The sequence below is a fragment of the Salmo salar genome, chromosome 26 (assembly GCF_965601325.2).
Source record: "Salmo salar chromosome 26, fSalSal1, whole genome shotgun sequence".
Lineage (NCBI taxonomy): Eukaryota > Metazoa > Chordata > Actinopteri > Salmoniformes > Salmonidae > Salmo > Salmo salar.
The window spans coordinates 7,175,586-7,195,781 of NC_138316.1; the positions used below are offsets into that span (position 1 = coordinate 7,175,586).

Below are 20,196 nucleotides of genomic sequence, written 5' to 3' on the forward strand. Positions count from 1 at the left end.
ACAGTTTTAGAAACTTTAGAGTGTTTTCTATCCATATATAATAAGTATATGCATATTCTAGTTACTGGGTAGGATTAGTAACCAGATTAAATCGGGTACATTTTTTTTATCCAGACGTGCAAATGCTGCCCCCTAGCCCTAACAGGTTAAAGTTGATTAAATTGGGATTTTGTGCCACTGGCTTACACACAATACCCCATAATGTCAGAAATTCCTTCTCGAACATGTGAACTTTCATGTGCCTTAATATCAAACTTGTATGTCATCTGTAAATACGAATAAAATTGTTAAATTGTGAGCCTAGTTGGTTTAGCCACAGAAAAAGTCAGCAACCTTCCCGCTAACCATGACTGGCTGAGATAATGAGTGGGCTGGATATACCGAGAGATGAGTTTGGATTGGTCTGCGGTGTTGCATCTTGTGTCTATAAAATGAGCTGCTCATTATGAGTAAATAATCCTTTCTACTGCAGTTTTTTCAAAAGATATTATGTTAGCTATGGAGAACTGCAATTATGTTACTCAATTACTCAATAACATTGTGGCCCAGAATTTATCAGGCACTATCGACAAAGGTCAATAGGAAAAAGGTTATGATGGTGTCACGACTTCCGCCGAAGTCAGTTCCTCTCCTTGTTCGGGCGGCACTCGGCGGTCGACGTCGCCGGTCTTCTAGCCATCGCCGATCCACTTTTCATTTTCCATTGGTTTTGTCTATGTTTCCCACACACCTGGTTTTCATTTCCCAATTACTGGTCATGTATTTAACCCTCTGTTTCCCCCATGTCTTTGTGTGTGTTTGTTTATTGTTAGGACCGGTACGTTTACGGCTGGTTTGTTCCGGATGCTGTGTTCACCCGTGTTGTATGGCAACCATTATTGTTCGCACATTGGTTTTGTTACTTTGTGCTATTTTCTCTAGTAAAGTGTGTGGTTCACTCATCTCTGCTCTCCTGCGCCTGAGTTCATGCACCAGCTACACCCACCGCCTGACAGAAAACACACGCCAGTCGTCATACGGTCAGCAGGAGCAGATACCCCTGTTATTGGGGTCGAGGAGCGCATCCAGGAGCAAGCGACGATGCTCCATCATCTCGGCACTACCATGGATCGTGTCTTACGGACTATGGATCGCTTTGAGAGAAAGGGAGGTCCTCCAGCGCCTCGGCCAGCGCAACAAAGGTCTCCACTACTCGCCCCTCTTTCACCGTCCCAGTGGGATTCGTCTGGCCCTCCCCAGTGAGTATGATGGGACGGCTGCACAATGTCAGGGTTTCCTCTTAGAACTGGAGCTCTACCTAGCAACCGTCCACCCGGCGCCTTCGGACCGAGAGAGGGTGTCCGCCCTCGTCTCATGCCTCTCAGGGAGAGTCCTGGAGTGGGCCAACGCTGTGTGGGGAGAATGAGATGCGGCGCTGGACCACTTCGAAGATTTCACCTGCCGCTTCCGGGCAGTCTTCGACCACCCGCCCGAGGGTAGAGCGGCGGGTGAACGTCTCATACATCTGAGGCAGGGGACGAGGAGCGCCCAGGAGTTCGCTTTGGACTTCCGGACCCAGGCTGCTGGCGTGGGATGGAACGACAGGGCCCTGATCGACCACTATCGTTGCAGTTTGCGCGAGGACGTCCGTCGGGAGTTGGCCTGCAGGGACACCACCCTCACTTTCGATCAGCTGGTGGACCTGTCCATTCGGTTGGAAAACCTGCTGGCTACCCACGGACGTTCAGATCGGGGTCTGTCGGTTCCATCCCCCAGCACCACCGCTCCAACACCTATGGAGCTGGGAGGTGCTGCGCTTAGGGAGACCGGAGGAGGTTCCGTTTCATGCACCATCTGTGGCCGCAGAGGGCACACTGCTGGTCGGTGCTGGGGAGGTTCCCCTAGGTTCCCCAGGTGAGCCGGCACAATGCTCTCTGTTGCCCACATGTTTTTGAATGTTACTTTTCCTGAGTTTCCCCCGCATTCCCAGCATAAGGCGCTTGTCAATTCAAGTGCAGCTGGGAATTTCATTGCCCGTAGATTAGGGATCCCCATTGTTCCAGTGGATATGCCCTTCCCAGTTCACGCCCTAGAGAGTCGACCATTAGGGTCTGGGTTGATTAGGGAGGTCACCGCGCCCATGGGCATGGTGACGCAGGAGGCTCATAAGGAGAGAATCAGTCTCTTCCTTATTGATTCTCCTGCGTTTCTCGTGGTGCTAGGCCTACCCTGGTTAGTCTGTAATGATCCCACTGTTTCGTGGCAACGGAGGGCTCTCACGGGGTGGTCACGAGAGTGCTCTTGGAGGTGTTTAGGGGTTTCCGTTGGTGCTACTACGGTGGAAAGTCCAGACCAGGTCTCCACCGTGTGCATTCCCCCTGAATATGCCGATTTGGCTCTCGCCTTCTGTAAGAAGAAAGCGACTCAATTACCACCCCATCGACAGGGGGATTGTGCGATAAATCTCCTGGTAGACGCCGCACTTCCCAGGAGTCACGTGTATCCGCTGTCACAAGCGGAGACGGCGGCTATGGAGACATATGTCTCCGAATCCCTGCGTCGGGGGTACATTCGGTCTTCCACTTCACCCGCCTCCTCGAGTTTCGTGAGGTACAGTTACCTGCTACCTCTCATCGCCACGGCGATTGAGTCAATGCACGGGGCATGCTTCTTCACGAAACTAGATCTCAGGAGTGCGTACAACCTGGTGCGTATCCGGGAGGGAGACGAGTGGAAGACGGCATTCAGTACCACCTCAGGGCATTATGAGTACCTCGTCATGCCGTACGGGTTGATGAATGCTCCATCAGTTTTCCAAGCCTTTGTAGACGAGATTTTCAGGGACCTGCACGGGCAGGGTGTAGTGGTGTATATTGATGACATTCTGATATACTCCGCAACATGCGCCGAGCATGTGTCCCTGGTGCGCAGGGTCCTTGGACGATTGTTGGAGCATGACCTGTACGTCAAGGCTGAGAAATGCCTGTTCTTCCAGCAGGCCGTCTCCTTCCTAGGGTACCGCATTTCCACCTCGGGTGGAGATGGAGACTGACCGCATTTCAGCCGTGCGTAATTGGCCGACTCCCACCACTGTAAAGGAGGTACAGCGGTTTTTAGGGTTTGCCAATTACTGCCGGAGGTTTATCCGGGGTTTTGGCCAGGTGGTGGCTCCCATTACCTCACTGCTGAAGGGGGGTCCTGTACGTTTGCAGTGGTCGGCTGAGGCGGACAGGGGTTTTGGTCACCTAAGGGCTCTGTTTACCTCGGCTCCCGTGCTGGCCCATCCGGATCCTTCTTTGGCGTTCATAGTGGAGGTGGACACATCCAAGGCTGGGATAGGAGCCGTGCTCGCCACCGAAGCTCTGCCACTGTGCTTTCTTCTCGAAGAAGCTCAGCCCGGCAGAGCGGAACTATGATGTGGGGGACCGGGAGTTGTTGGCTGTGGTGAAAGCCTTGAAGGCATGGAGACATTGGCTTGAGGGGGCTAAACACCCTTTTCTCATCTGGACTGACCACCGCAACCTGTAGTACATCCGGGCTGCGAGGAGACTGAATCATCGTCAGGCAAGGTGGGCCATGTTTTTTTACCCGTTTTGTGTTTACCCTGTCCTACAGACCAGTTTCCCAAAATGTGAAGGCAGACGCACTGTCCCGGCTGTATGACACAGAGGAGCGGCTCATGGATCATACTCCCATACTCCCGGCCTCCTGCCTGGTAGCGCCGGTCGTGTGGGAGCTGGACGTGGACATTGAGCAGGCGTTGCGTACAGAGCCCGCTCCCCTCCAGTGTCCAGCTGGGCGTCTGTACGTTCCGTCTGCTGTCCGCGACCGGCTGATCTATTGGGCCCACACGTCACCCTCCTCTGGTCATCCTGGTATCGGTCGGACGGTGCGCTGTCTTAGTGGGAAGTACTGGTGGCCCACTTTGGCTAAGGATGTGAGGGTTTATGTTTCCTCCTGCTCGGTGTGCGCCCAGTGCAAGGCTCCTAGGCACCTGCCCAGAGGTAAGTTACAACCCTTACCTGTTCCACAACAGCCGTGGTCGCACCTGTCGGTAGATTTCCTGACCGATCTTACTCCCTCACAGGGTAACACCACGATCCTGGTCGTTGTGGATCGTTTTTCTAAGTCCTGTCGTCTCCTCCTTTTGCCCGGTCTCCCTATGGCCCTACAGACTGCGTTGGCCCTGTTTACACACGTCTTCTGGCACTACCAGGTGCCTGAGGATATAGTGTCTGATCGGGGTCCCCAGTTCACGTCGAGGGTCTGGAGGGCGTTCATGGAAAGTCTGCGCATCTTGGTCAGCCTTACCTCGGGTTTTCACCCGAGAGTAACGGGCAGGTGGAGAGAGTGAACCAGGATGTGGGTAGGTTTCTGAGGTCTTATTGCCAGGACCGGACGGGGGAGTGGGCGGCGTTCGTGCCCTGGGCAGAGATGGCCCAGAACTCGCTCCTCCACTCCTCAACCAACCTCTCCCCCTTCCAGTGCGTACTGGGGTACCAGCCGGTTCTGGCACCTTGGCATCAGAGCCAGATCGAGGCTCCTGCGGTGGACGACTGGTTCAGGCGCACGGAGGAGACATGGGACGCCGGCTTCAGCGGGCCGTGCTGCGCCAGAAATCCAGCGCAGACCGTCACCGCAGTGAGGGACCTGGTCTAGCTCTCGACCCAAAACCTGCCCCTCCGCCTGCCCTGCCGGAAGCTCGGTCCGCGGTTTGTGGGGCCATTTAAAGTCCTGAGGAGACTGAACGAGGTATGTTACAGGTTACAGCTTCCCCCCGATTACCGTATTAGCCCCTCGTTCCATGTGTCTCTCCTCAGGCCGGTGGTGGCTGGTCCGCTCCAGGAGTCTGAGGTGCGGGAGGTTCCTCCGCCCCCTCTGGACATCGAGGGGGCCCCGGCATATTCAGTTCGATCTATACTGGACTCGAGGCGTCAGGCAATGCGCCTTCAGTACCTCGCGGAGTGGGAGGGGTACGGTCCGGAGGAGAGATGCTGGGTTCCGGTGGAGGATGTGTTGGACCCTTCAATGCTGCTGGAGTTCCACCGTCTCCGTCCGGATCGCCCTGCGCCTCGCCCTCCGGGTCGTCCCCGAGGCCAGCGTCGGTGCGCTGCTGGAACCGCACGTCGAGGGGGGGTACTGTCACGACTTCCGCCGAAGTTGGTTCCTCTCCTTGTTCGGGCGGCGCTCGGTGGTCGACGTCGCTGGTCTTATAGCCATCGCCGATCCAGTTTTCATTTTCCAATTACTGGTCATGTCTTTAACCCTCTGTTTCCCCCATGTCTTTGTGTGTGTTTGTTTTTTGTTAGGGCCGGTACGTTTACGGCTGGTTTGTGTTCACCCGTGTTGTATGGCAACCATTATTGTTCGCACATTGGTTTTGTTACTTTGTGCTATTTTCTCTAGTAAAGTGCGTTGTTCACTCATCTCTGCTCTCCTGCGCCTGACTTCATGCACCAGCTACACCCACCGCCTGACAGATGGACTACTTTCTGGATGATCATGCCATGCAATGCTGACTCCCTCTCATTTCATAACACTTTTTGAAATCAGTGGAACACAACGAGCCAAACAAGCTGTGCAAACTTAAAGGAAACAACACAGGATGTATTATAAAAGGGGCTGCAGTCTGCCATGAAGCTTTCATCCATGTACACAGGTAAGAATCTAGCTACAGATTCAGATATTGTACATTTCTAATTTTGACAGAAAGTTATTTTGATTGCAAGCTAAAGCTTGCTGTTAGCTAGCCAGCTGGAGTTTGATGGCTGGCTTGCTAACTAACAATGAACCTAACATTATTTGGTTAACTTTAGCTTGCTATGACAATCGGTTTGTATTGCTAGTAACGTTACTCTATGATTTGGGATTAGAGTTCATTTTCTAGCTAGCTACCTAACGTTAACGTGACATGTCTAAACAAAAGATCCCAAGTCAAAGCTTGCTGTTAGCTAGCTAACGTTAGCTGAGGTTAAATGTCTGGCTTGCTAGCTAACATTAACTTATGTGTATGAAATGTGTGTAACGTTAGTGATGTTTTCTCAGAATGCCATTTCATATTGCTAGTTATAGCCTAATGGTGGCTAGCTAACATTGAACTTATTGGTTAACTTTAGCAAGCTATGACAATTGGTTTGTATTGCTAGTTAAAGCTTGCTGTTAGCTAGCCAGCTGGCGTTAGATGGCTGGCTAGCTACAGTAGCTAACATTACCTGTATGAACTGTATGTAGTGATGTTATCTCAGAATGCCATTTCACATCTATTGTATAATAATGTTGAAATATTTGTATCTGGAATTTGTCTTTCAGCATTAATCAGTAGAACACGGCTGACTCTAATCCACCAGTCATACAGTCATCAAAAAGAGAGCTGGCCCAAGCAACCAAAGGCAGCAGGCAAGTCATCAACTACATGCACCATTGCTTCACGAACTACGGAGTTGGGAAAACACGTGTGGACCTGAGTTGTGATAACTGCAGTGGCCAAAACAAGAACTAGTTTGTGCTCTGGTATTGTGCCTGGTGGACCAATCACAAGCTCCACCAGAATCTGGACCTTCACTTCCTGATCACAGGCCACACCAAGTTTGCCCCTGACTCATGCTTTGGCCTCATCAAGCAGCGCTTCAGAAAGACCAGAGTGAATACTTTGTCTGATATTGCTGGTGTTGTGAAGGACAGCACTGTGACAGGGGTCAACATCCCACAGTTGGTTGGACTGGAGGATGGTACAGTGCAGGTGGAAAGCTATGGCTGACAACAACACCTGACTCCGTACTTCAGGCCGCTGCCACAGATCAAGCAGTTCCAGCACTAAGGGTAAAAAAATATTTTCTTTGTATGAGGTCATTCTTATCTAAACGTGGGAGGTGAATTGATGTTGTGCAGGGTTGTAATGTCTTCAGATTTTTTCTTATTCCCTGTTTTACAGCTTCGATGCTCTGGAGCCTGGTGTTGTCGCCAAGGAGTGTTCGGACTGTTGGGACCAGGTTTCAGCTGCTGCGCAACGCTGACATCCTTCCTCCCATAAATGGTCTGCCTGTAAAAGCACCACCTGGACTGGACACCGCTAGACAAACTATCTTTTTGACAAGATCAGGGAGTTTTGTGAAAAAGAGGCTATGGACATCACATGCCCTGCACCAAAGTCAAGGGCAGGATAGAAACAGGCTTTCCGAATATACAGTGCCTTGCAAAAGTATTCATCCCCCTTGGTGTTTTTCCTATTTTGTTGCATTAAAACCTGTAATTTAAATTGATTTTTATTTGGATTTCATGTACTGGACATACACAAAATGGTCCAAATTGGTGAAGTGAAATGAAAAAAATAACTTGTTTCAAAAAATTATAAAAAACAAAAAAATGAAAAGTGGTGCGTGCATATGTATTCACCCACTTTGATATGAAGCCCATAAATAAGATCTGGTGCAACCAATTACCTTCAGAAGTCACATAATTAGAAAAAGATATCAGAAACTTTCAACATCCCATGGAGCACCATTAAATCTATTATTAAAAAATGGAAAGAATATGGCACCACAACAAACCTGCCAAGAGAGGCCCGCCCACCAAAACTCACAGACGAGGTAAGGAGGGCATTAATCAGAGACGCAACAAAGTGACCAAAGATAACCCTGAAGAAGCTGCAAAGCTCCACAGTGGAGATTGGAGTATCTGTCCAAAGGACAACTTTAAGTCGTACACTCCACAGAGCTGGACTTTATGGAAGAGTGGCCAGAAAAAATACATTGCTTAAAGAAAAAAATAAGCAAACACATTTGGTGTTCGCAAAAAGGCATGTGGGAGACTCTCCAAACATATGGAAGAAGGTACTCTGGTCAGATGAGACTAAAATTGAGCTTTTTGGCCATTAAGGAAAAAGCTATGTCTGGCGCTAACCCAACACTTCTCATCACTCCGAGAACACCATCCCCACAGTGAAGCATGGTGGTGGCAGCATCATGTTGTTTGGATGTTTTTAATCGTCAGAGACTGGGAAACTGGTCAGAATTGAAGGAATGATGGATGGCTCTAAATACAGGGAAATTCTTGAGGAAAACCTGTTTCAGTCTTCCAGAGATTTGAGACTGGGACCGAGGTTCACCTTTCAGCAGGACAATGACCCTAAGCATACTGCTAAAGCAACACTTAAGTGGTTTTAAGAGGAAACATGTAAATGTCTTGGAATGGCCTAGTCAAAGCCCAGACCTCAATCCAATTGAGAATCTGTGGTATAAAGATTGCCGTACACCAGCGGAATCCATCCAACTTGAAGGAGTTGGAGCAGTTTTGCCTTGAAGAATGTGCAAACATCCCAGTGTCTAGATGTGCCAAGCTTATTGAGACGTACCCCAAGAGACTTGCAGCTGTATTTGCTGCAAAAGGTGGATCTACAAAGTATTGACTTTGGGGGGGTGAATAGTTATGCACGCTCAAGTTTTCTGTTTCTTTTGTCTTATTTCTTGTTTGTTTCACAAGAAGAAATATTTTGCATTTTCAAAGTGGTAGGCATGTTGTGTAAATCAAATGATACAAACTCCCAAAAAGCCATTTTAATTCCAAGTTGTAAGGCAACAAAATAGAAATGCCAAGGGGGGTCAATACTTTCACAAGCCACTGTAGATTCCCTCGTTCATGCGTGGTTTGGACAGACCCTTCCTCAGCACTATCTGCATTGCCTCTATTCACATGACTCTCTACTAACACACACGCCATACATTGCTGCTATTTTTTTATCCTGTTGCTCAGCCACTTTACTCCTGATTGTATGCATGTAACTACCTCGCGTATCACTGATATCGTTATTGATGTTGTTCTTGTACATACTGTATATTTTATTTATATTGACACTATCTATTTCTGATATTGCTACTATGTAAGTAACCATTTGGCTGTACCGTTCACACCTTCTGTAGAGACCCATCCACTTAGCAAGACTTAGCAAAATATTGATATATAAAATGAATATTGATATGTGTGGTCGTAACATGATTTTGTGACATACCACAACAATATCATGTGACCGTGTCAAGTGTCCACCACTTAAGTACATTGTGTCGATAGCTATCCGTCAATAAAACATATCTTTTTTTTAGATACAATTGTGCCCTCTGTTTTAATATAAGGACTTTTTTCGAGTAAGACAATTTAGTCAATTTCCACCACTGGATGTGGCTGGGGGTTATATCATTTCTTTCACATGACCCATCAATTTAGACAAGTGTATCTGGGTAAGCATCATCTAATATAAAATATTTTTATCTGGACACTTTCTGTTTACCTGGAATTTTTTCTTATTGTAGGCTACTACCACTTTTAGTCTTTAGCACATGGTCTCATGTGAATCTTTAAAGAGGTGGGTGGGGCTGGCTTAAGAGGGGGTGAATAATGCTGAATGGGTGTAGACAAAGGAGAGCTTTCTAGTAGGTACCAAAACATTCAAAGGCCCTTTTCTCAAATGTGAGTTTGCAAGTGTATCAACTTTCAAAGTAGAATTACTTTCCCATTGTTCCTCAGAAATGCTGTGTATGATATACCATTTTGTAGCTCTGATTCTCTACTTTTATCCAATGTAAAAAAAAATGAAATTCTAATTTTGCTACATAAGACCGGATCCGGGTGGGGAGTCACAAATGTGCTTAACAAGTCATAAGTTGCATGAACTCACTCTGTAAAATAATAGTGTTTAAAAATGATGTTTGAATGACTACCTCATCTCTGTACCCCACACATACAATTATCTGTAAGGTCCCTCAGTCGAGTCGTGAATTTCAAACACAGAATCAACCATAAAGATCAGGTAGGTTTTCCAATGCCTCACAAAGAAGGGCACCTATAGGTAGATGGGTAAAAAAATACATTGAATATCCCTTTGAGCATGGTGAAGTTATTAATTACACTTTGGATGGTGTATCAATACACCTAGTCACTACAAAGATACAGGTGTCCTTCCTAACTCAGTTGCCGGAGAGGTCAGGGATTTGCTAATTGAGTCTGTACAGAATAAAACATATTCCAAAACATGCATCCTGTTTGCAATAAGGCACTAAAGTAAAACTGCAAAAAAATGTGGCAAAAGAAATTAACTATAAGCATTATAAAAAGCGTTATGTTTGGAGCTAATCCAACACAACACATCACTGTGTACGACTCTTCATATTTTCAAGTATGGTGGTGGCTGCATCATGTTATGGGTGTGCTTGTCATCGACAAGGACTAGGGAGTTTTTTTAGGATAAAAATAAACAGAATAGAGGTAAGCACAGGCAAAATCCAAAAGGAAACCTGGTTCAGTCTGTTTTCCAACAGGCGCTGGGAGACAAATTCGCAATAACCTAAAACACAAGGCCAAATGTACACTTGAGTTGCTTACCAAAACAACATTGAATGTTCCTGAGTGGCCTAGTTACAGTTTTGACTTGAATCGGCTTGAAAATATATGGTGAGACTTGAAAATGGCTGCTTAGCAATGATCGACAACCAACTTGACAGAGCTTGAAGGATTTTAAAAAGAATATGTGCAAATATTGTACAATCCAGGTGTATTTGTGTTTGTATTTATTATGCTACTCTTCCTGGGGTCCAGCAAAATTAAGGCAGTTATACAATTTTAAAAACATTACAATACCTTCACAACAGATTTCACAAGACATGAAGTGTGTGTGCAACGCTCTTAGAGACACAGAAAGACTTACAACTATAATCGCTGCCAAAAGTGATTCTAACATGTATTGACTTGGGGTTGACAGATGTCAGATTTTTTTCTTCCACTTTGACATTACAGAGTATTTTGTGCAGATCGTTGACCAAAAACAACAATTAAATCCATTTAAATCCCACTTTGTAACACAACAAAATGTGTAAAATGTCAAGAGTTGTGAATACTTGGTGATAAGAGAAGTCTTGTGTGTGTGTGTGTTTGCATAGGTTTGTGTAACACCTTGTCTGTATAATGGGATGTAAATAGGCCAATATACAAATTCCATCTGTGGCAGGACTAATGCATATTTCAGATATTCAGAGCTGTCATCAATCATCCTGTGACAGCTACAGATGCTTCCCTTCTGGAGGAAACTCCATCACAACACACACACACGCACGCACGCACGCGCACAGACACACACACGCACACACACACACACACACACACACACACACACACACACACACACACACACACACACACACACACACACACACACACACACACACACACACACACACACTCACAGACACATGCACGTACGCATGTATGCACATGAACACACACACACTCAGTTGTTGTGATGTTCTATCCTCCTGACATCTGAAATAGTTGATCACATGCTTGCATGCATGTTTGAACTTGCCTTATTTTTTCCTAAACTGAGTCAAAGTCGCTGAGAAAACTCCCAAACTGCATTGATGTTCATCATCAACCCAAGTTCTGGAGGAGGCAGAAAGGCATTTCCGTGCAGCTGCTGTTTGCTGTGCTTTGCACTCTGTCGACTGCTGTTTAAAAATAGCAGCCTGAAGTGGTGCAGAAGAGTAGCCACTCGACTGTGGACTCCACTACCGAGTACGCACTAGTGTGTGGGTGGTAAACTGCACCCCTAGGCCATAGGCTTCGAACAACAGTACTTCATTGAAAATATTATCTTTTGGTAAAATATAGCAGAGCCTGTAAAGAGATGACTCATAGCATTGTGTCCTTAGAACTGATGCCTCTATAGTTATGATAGCTCTAGTTAATACTCGGTAGACTCACAGTAACTGCATACGATCGCTTTCAACTTTAAACTCGCTATGAATGCCTTATTATAGTCAGTCAGAAATCATATTACCTTTGTTAGTAAATATGATAAAATACATTACCGTTCAAAAGTTTGGGGCCACTTAGAAATGTTCTTGTAAGAAAAGCAATTTTTTTGGTCCATTAAAATAACATCAAATTGATCAGAAATACAGTCGTGGCCAAAAGTTTTGAGAATGACACAAATATTAATTTTCACAAAGTCTGCTGCCTCAGTTTGTATGATGGCAATTTACATATACTCCAGAATGTTATAAAGAGTGATCAGATGAATTGCAATTAATTGCAAAGTCCCTCTTTGCAATGCAAATGAACTGAATCCCCCCCAAAAAAATTCTACTGCATTTCAGCCCTGCCACAAAAGGACCAGCTGACATCATGTCAGTGATTCTCTCGTTAACACAGGTGTGAGTGTTGACGAGGACAAGGCTGGAGATCACTCTGTCATGCTGATTGAGTTCGAATAACAGACTGGAAGCTTCAAAAGGAGGGTGGTGCTTGGAATCATTGTTCTTCCTCTGTCAACCATGATTACCTGCAAGGAAACACGTGCTGTCATCATTGCTTTGCACAAAAAGAGCTTCACAGGCAAGGATATTGCTGCCAGTAAGATTGCACCTAAATTAACCATTTATCGGATCATCAAAAACTTCAAGGAGAGCGGTTCAATTGTTGTGAAAAAGGCTTCAGGGCGCCCAAGAAAGTCCAGCAAGTGCCAGGACCGTCTCCTAAAGTTGATTCAGCTGCGGGATCGGGGCACCACCAGTACAGAGCTTGCTCAGGAATGGCAGCAGGCAGGTGTGAGTGCATCTGCACGCACAGTGAGGCAAAGACTTTTGGAGGATGGCCTGGTGTCAAGAAGGGCAGCAAAGAAGCCACTTCTCTCCAGGAAAAACATCAGGGACATACTGATATTCTGCAAAAGGTACAGGGATTGGACTGCTGAGGACTGGGGTAAAGTCATTTTCTCTGATGAATCCCCTTTACGATTGTTTGGGGCATCCGGAAAAAAGCTAGTCCGGAGAATACAAGTTGAGCGCAACCATCAGTCCTGTGTCATGCCAATAGTAAAGCATCCTGACACCATTCATGTGTGGGGGTTGCTTCTCAGCTTTTGCCTAAGAACACAGCCATGAATAAAGAATGGTACCAACACATCCTCCGAGAACAACTTCTCCCAACCATCCAGGAACAGTTTGGTTGAGATGAACAAAGCCTTTTCCAGCATGATGAAGTGGCTCGGGGAACAAAACATCGATATTTTGGGTCCATGGCAAGGAAACTCCCCAGACCTTAATCCTATTGAGAACTTGTGGTCAATCTTCAAGAGGCGGGTGGACAAACAAAACCACACAAATTCTGACAAACTCCAAGCATTGATTATGCAAGAATGGGCCACCATCAGTCAGGATGTGGCCCAGAAGTTAATTGACAGCATGCCAGGGCGGATTGCAGAGGTCTTGAAAAAGAAGGGTCAACACTGCAAATATTTACTCTTTGAATCAACATCATGTAATTGTCAGTATAAGCCTTTGACACTTATGTAATTGTAATTATACTTCAGTATTCCATAGTAACATCTGACAAAAATATCTAAAGACACTGAAGCAGCAAACTTTGTGAAAATGTATATTTGTGTCATTCTCAAAACCTTTGGCCAGGACTGTACAGTGTAGACATTGTTAATGTTGTAAATGACTACTGTAGCTGGAAACGGCAGATTTTTATGGAATATCTACATAGGCATACAGAGGCCCATTGTCAGCAACCATGATTCCTGTGTTCCAATGGCATGTTGTGTTAGCTAATCCAAGTTAATCATTTTAAAAGGCTAATTGATCATTAGAAAACCCTTTTGCAATTATGTTAGCACAGCTGAAAACTGTTGTTCTGATTAAAGAATCAATACAACTGGCCTTCTTTAGACTCGTTGAGTATCTGGAGTATGAGCATTTGTGGGTTTAATTACAGGCTCCAAATGCCCAGAAACAAAGAACTTTCTTCTGAAACTCATCAGTCTACTCTTGTTCTGAGAAATGAAGGCTATTCCATGCGAGAAATTGCCAAGAAACTGAAGATCTCGTACAACGCTGTGTACTACTCTCTTCATAGAACAGGGCAACTTGGCTCTAACCAGAATAGAAAGAGGAGTGGGAGGCCCCAGTGCACAACTGAGCAAAATGACTACTATTTCAGGCAGAGTTCCTCCTTCCGGTGTCTGTGTTCTTTTGCCTATCTTAATATTTTATTTTTATTGGCCAGTCTGAGATATGGCTTTTTCTTTGCACTCTACCTAGAAGGCCAGCATCCCTTAGTCGCCTCTTCACTGTTGACGTTGAGACTGATGTCTTGCGGGTACTATTTAATGAGTCTAGTCAACAGGCAGTGATTTATGGGATTTGATATGAAACATGCAATTGAACCCATAAGTGTATGAATGTGTTTTAGTGTCAGTTTGAGTCCGGGATTGGAACCAAAGCTTTTATGGAGGAACTTTGAATTTCAGAGAGTTGGCTAATGTTGGACCAGAGCTAGCTAGCTAGCTAATAAGCTTGTGTCTGCAGAGCTGCACCAGAATTAAAAACTGATTTGACCTTTTTGTAGTTAATAAATCCAACTTGAAACATAATAACTTCTAGTATCCTCAATTAACTAGTATTGAAAACGTTAATCCATTCTTCTGTTATTACAAATCTCTCCCTAATTTCTGAATCACGCTTGTGAAATCAGTAGGCTTCACGCACACACAGGTAGCCTACATGGGGCAGGTAGCCTACACGCACACACACTGGCAAAGATTTTCAGCTGGCAGACAGACACTGGAATACGTTTCTGAGTGACAGAGGGAGGGCTTTGTTCCGTTTTTTTGTGGGACTGAAAAAAATGCCCAGAACGTAAAGGAACGTTATTAACTGGTTCCCATTCTTATAAAATAATGGTTCTCTTCCGGAACAGTATAGATCACTTTCGTTCCTGGTTCTGATTCTGTTCCTCAAAAAATTGCGTTATTTTCCGGTTTTCTGTTCTGCTCCCTGAACAGGTTCCAACCCCTGGTTTGAGTTGGTAATGAGATTTGTCAGATGTGTCATGCTGGTTATGTAGATGTGTTAGTGTTAAAGGTCAGGTGACAGGTCATGACCAGATCATACCCCACCCTTTGACCTCCCTGACAGCTGACCTCTCACCATTGATCCGTAGAGCATCGTCCCTCCAGGCAGACATGTTTGTGTGTGTGTGTATGTGTTCACAAGTATAGTGCCTACAGTGTATGTGTGTATACAGTAGTGCATGTGTACACGTGTACTGGTGTGTGTTTCTGTGGGATTGCAAGATTGCGTGCCTACAGTGTTTGTATACAGTGTATTCGTAACGTATTCTGACCCTTTGACTTTTTCTACATTTTGTTATGTTACAGCCTTATTCTAGAATGGATAAAATCTATGATTTTCCCTAATCAATCTACACAAAATATCACATAATGACACATTTTTGCAAATGTGTTAAAAATAAAAAGCAGAAATACCTTGTTTACACAACTATTCAGAGCCTTTCCTATGACACTAGAAATGCCATTGATCATCATTGAGATGTTTCTAAAACTTCCACCTGTGGTAAATTCAATTGATTGAACATGATTTGGAAAGGCACACACCTGTCTATATAAGGTCCCACAGTTCACAGTGCATGTCAGAGCAAAAACCAAGCCTTGAGGTCGAAGGAATCGTCCATATAGCTCTGAGACAGAATTGTGTGGAGGCACAGATCTGGAGAAGGGTATCAAAACCTTTCAGCATTGAAGGTCCCCAAGAACACAGTGGCCTCCATCATTCTTAAATGGAAGAAGTTTGGAACCACCAAGACTCTTCCTAGAGCTGGCTGCCGGGCCAAACTTAAGCAATCGGGGGAAAAGGGCCTTGGTCAGGGAGGTAACCAAGAACCCACCAATCAGGCCAATATGGTAGAGTGGAACCCGCCAAGACAACTCAGGAGTGGCTTCGGGACAAGTCTCTGAATGTCCTTGAGTGGCCCAGCCAGAGCCCGGACTTGAACTCGTTCGAACATCTCTAGAGAGACCTGAAAATAGCTGTGCTGTGGCACTCCCCATCAAACCTGACAGAGCTTGAGAGGATCTGCAGAGAAGAATGGGAGAAACTCCCCAAATACAGGTGTGACAAGCTTGTAGCGTCATACACAAGACTTGAGGCTGTAATCACTTCCAAAGGTGCTTCAACAACGTACTGAGTAAAGGGTCTGAAAACTTATGTAAATGTAATATTTCCGTTTTTTATTTTTAATACATTTGCAAAAATGTCTAAAAACCTGTTTTTGCTTTGTCATTATGGGGTATTGTGTGTAGATTGATGAGGAAAAAAGCAATTTCATCCATTTTAGAATAAGGCTGTAACGTGACAAAATGTGGAAAAAGTCAAGGGGTCTGAGTACTTTCCGAATCCACTGTATGTGCGTGTGTAAACATTTGTACGGGTGTACATGTGTGTGCGTGGATATGTGTCTGCATGTACACAATACGCTTACAGAACCCCAGCAACCAAACACCCTGTCCCACAGGAACTATTGAACATGTCAACAGTCGCCTAATTGACACACTGGACGTTTAGCATGGATGGGCCTCCTCATTTTCCACCTGCTTACATGTATCCCACTCCACATGTAAGTGGATTTAGTATTGTCTGAAGTTAAAGCAGTGAGATATAGCTAGACGATTAATCAGTTATTGAATTCAAGCCAGGTTCTATCCCCAGCTCTCGGACTAGAGATCCTCAGGGTTTGGCTGGTTGGACATCTAGCCTTGAGAGTTTTGATGACATCGTCCTCGAGGGGCTTTGGGTTGTATTGATCTTAACAGGCGAAGGAGGGATGGGGGCGTCACAGGGAAGGCTAGAGGGCGGAGAAATCAATGGGGTTGTGCTGCTAATTCAGTTGCGTTGGTCAGATGTGTGTGTGTGTGTGTGTGTGTGTGTGTGTGTGTGTGTGTGTGTGTGTGTGTGTGTGTGTGTGTGTGTGTGTGTGTGTTCTAGTCTTAGTCTAGTCTTTGCTTAGCATCAGGGGAGTTGACTTAGTAGCTCATACTCTCACTGCTATTTAGCTCATTGTAAAATGTAAACTGAGTCATTCTCTGTCCTGTGCAGTATGTCTCATCTTCCCCTCACTCTCATCTTCTTATCCTGCCAACAACAGAAGTGAATATTTCCTTACCTCAACAATGTTACAACAGAGGTGGATTACGAGACTGTTGATCACTTCTGTCTTTTACTGCCTATCTATACACTTTACACATTCTACTTTCATTTGGATCCAGTTATCACTAGTATATTCTGTTATATATATTTTTATGGGATTTGGCTTGTTACAATACAATATGTGCCTGGCTGATTCAGTCTCTCTCTCTCTCTCTCTCTCTCTCTCTCTCTCTCTCTCTTTCTCTCTCTCTTTAACGCCCACAGCTTCACTGAGCACACGTCATCTCTCTTTCATTCTCCAATCTCTTTCACCGTATTCCCTATATTTTCCTGTTCTTTCACTGACTCACACTCCTAATGTGTTTGCCTTTTGGTGCCGTCACACGCGCGCACATGCACGCACGCACACACGCGCACGCACACACACACACACACACAGTCTTGTATCGCTAATCTTGTGAAGACACACAATTCAGTCCCATTCAAAATCCTATTTTCCCTCACCCCAACCCTAAACCTAACTTTTACCCTAACCCGTACTATTACCCTTACCCTAACCTTAACCCTAACCCTAACCTTAACCCAAAAACCTAACCTTGACCCTAACCCTAAACCTAACCTTAGCTCCTAAACCTAACACTAAAACTAACCTGAGCTCCTAACCCTTAACATAATTCTAACACTAATTCTAACCTTAACCCTAAACCCCCTAGAAATAGTGTTTGACCTCGTAGGGACCAACAAAATATCCCCAGTTGGTCAAATTTTTGTTTGTTTCCTATTCTTGTGGGGACTTCTGGTCCACATACACACGCGCGCACACACACACACACACACACACACACACACACACACACACACACACACACACACACACACACACACACACACACACACACACACACACACACACACACACACACACACACACAAAATCTATTCGAGGCAATTACATCAATATCAAATATTCATTACCTGTTGTAAAGTGGTTGCTGGGGTCTCTAACCCATGTTGGCCAGGCAATCGAGCAGCAGTCCCCGAGCTCCGCTGACAGCAAGATCAATGGCACATTGTGAATGTCGTCCAGGATTCCATTCCAGCTCTAACTGCCTAACATAAAAGAGCCCTGAGGCTGCCATCTTGGCTCAAAGCCACTGGTGCTTAAGGCCCCGGTTTCCCAGTTTCCTCGCCCCTTTGGGGAAACCCATGGGGAAATCACCAGTCAAATGTAGGATATGTACATCTCCTCTGAAATGTAGGCCAGGTAATAAAAACGGTGGATATGCAGTATCTGGTGGTGTTTAGACACAGACCTTTTAGTAGAAAGTGACACCCTATCCCCAGCGGCAGCTCTTTGAAAAATATGGATGTCGCCATTGTGTGTGGGTGTGTGTCATAAAATAAAGCCATTGCTTTCTCTGCATTGATTCTTTCATGTTGCTGTTTATATAGAAGTTGACATTTACTTTGCGATGCACAATGGCGAGATGGGAGACGTTGGCCTCGGGTGGCTTGATACAGTGGTTTTTATGAGGAGCTTTGAGGGATGTTTTCTATTATATAGAGTTGTTGTGGCCTGACTGATGCTCTCTCTCTTCGTCTGTATGTGTGTGTATTCTTTATCTGAGGGAGATGACCAGGAAAGGGGGGATACCTAGTCAGTTGTATAACTGAATGCCTTCAACTGAAATGTCTTCCGCATTTAACCCAACCCCTCTGAATCAGTGGTGATGGGGGGCTGCCTTAATCGCCCGGGGAACATTGGGTTAACTGCCTTGCTCAGGGGCAGAAGGACAGATTTTCTTTACCTTGTCAGCTCGTGGATTCGATCCAGCAACCTTTCGGTTACTGGCCCAACGCTCTAAGGCTTTAGTGTACTCACTGACACTCCCTACTCAATGACATTCACTCTGGTTCCCTTCAGTGGGACTTTGTTCGATACACAAGGCAAAGGTAACTCTGTACCCGGAGTCATTGTGTGTTTCAGCCCGGCACAAAAACACCTGATACAACTGGTTTGAACAAGACAGGCCTACTCATTCAGCTACTCTGTGTTTGACCCTCTTTGCTTTGTGTGTGTGTGTGTGTTTGTTTGCGCACGTGTGCATGTGTGTGTCTGTGTCCGTGTCTGTTTCAGATGTGGGGTTTAACTAACACACTCTTCCTGTGTTGCGTTTATTATGTGTTTGACGTTTTTTTGCTGTGTGTGTGTGCGTGTGTGCGCGCGTGTGTGTGTTTGACACACTATTTGCTAATGTGTGTGTTTCAGGCCTGGTGAAGCTGGGAATCCACTGTGTCACGTGTCAGAAAGTGGCCGTCAAGATCGTCAACAGGGAGAAACTCAGCGAGTCTGTCCTCATGAAGGTAAGACCAGGGGCATGACACTACATGTTACAATGGAGAGCCATAAGGCCTTTGTTGTTGTTAGTGTAGTAAAAGAGGGTAATATGACTTCCTGTTACTGTAGTAGAGAGAGTAGCGTGTTGTCCTGCGGTAAAAGATATGCCCTCCTAACCTTTCATAGCTCTTTATCTTTGTGTCTCGGTGTATGTGTGTGTGTGTGTGTGTGTGTGTGTGTGTGTTTCTGTGTGCATCTTTCTGTCAGTGTGTGAGTATTGGGGCCTAAGACTGACAACATATGTTGAGCAACTTATTCTGCATTTCTTCATTAGACCAGTCCTCATCAATAGCCAGACTAGACTTTGCTTCTCTGCAATAATAAGGCCTTATGGTGGAGTATACCATGGGAGTTAGGAGAATGGAGCAGGCCTTAATCTGATCTAGTATAATTACCCTTCATGGGATGCAGCATATTCTCTATCTCAGGAAAACACGCTGAAGCATCTCATTGGGATGTAATTGGATCGTGGGCAGATTACATTTGAATGGGGTGCAGCACATACGTACAGCATGCTGTATGTGCTCTCACATGCACACACGCACACACCACACACACGCACAGGATGAGATCATCATGACACACTTAGCACGCACGAACGCTGGCACACACACACACACACACACACACACACACACACACACACACACACACACACACACACACACACACACACACACACACACACACACACACACACACACACACACACACACACACACACACAGACACACTTCAGTAGTGCCAACACTTCAATAGAGTGAGATAGATGGTGTACCAGTGCAGGAGGTTAGTGTGGTGCTTGGCACTATCACACTGCTTTGTCCA

General features: G+C 45.5%; 1 protein-coding gene across 2 annotated transcripts in view; it reads left to right on the forward strand.

The window, feature by feature from the left end:
• brsk2b (BR serine/threonine kinase 2b) overlaps window positions 1-20,196 on the forward strand; it is a 199,601-nt gene that overhangs the window by 77,238 nt on the left and 102,167 nt on the right. For both annotated transcript variants that reach the window (XM_082969348.1, XM_082969349.1), the window contains exon 2: window positions 19,240-19,334. In XM_082969348.1, coding sequence (XP_082825474.1) covers window positions 19,240-19,334 — 95 coding nt within the window. The remainder of the gene's footprint in view (window positions 1-19,239; window positions 19,335-20,196) is intronic.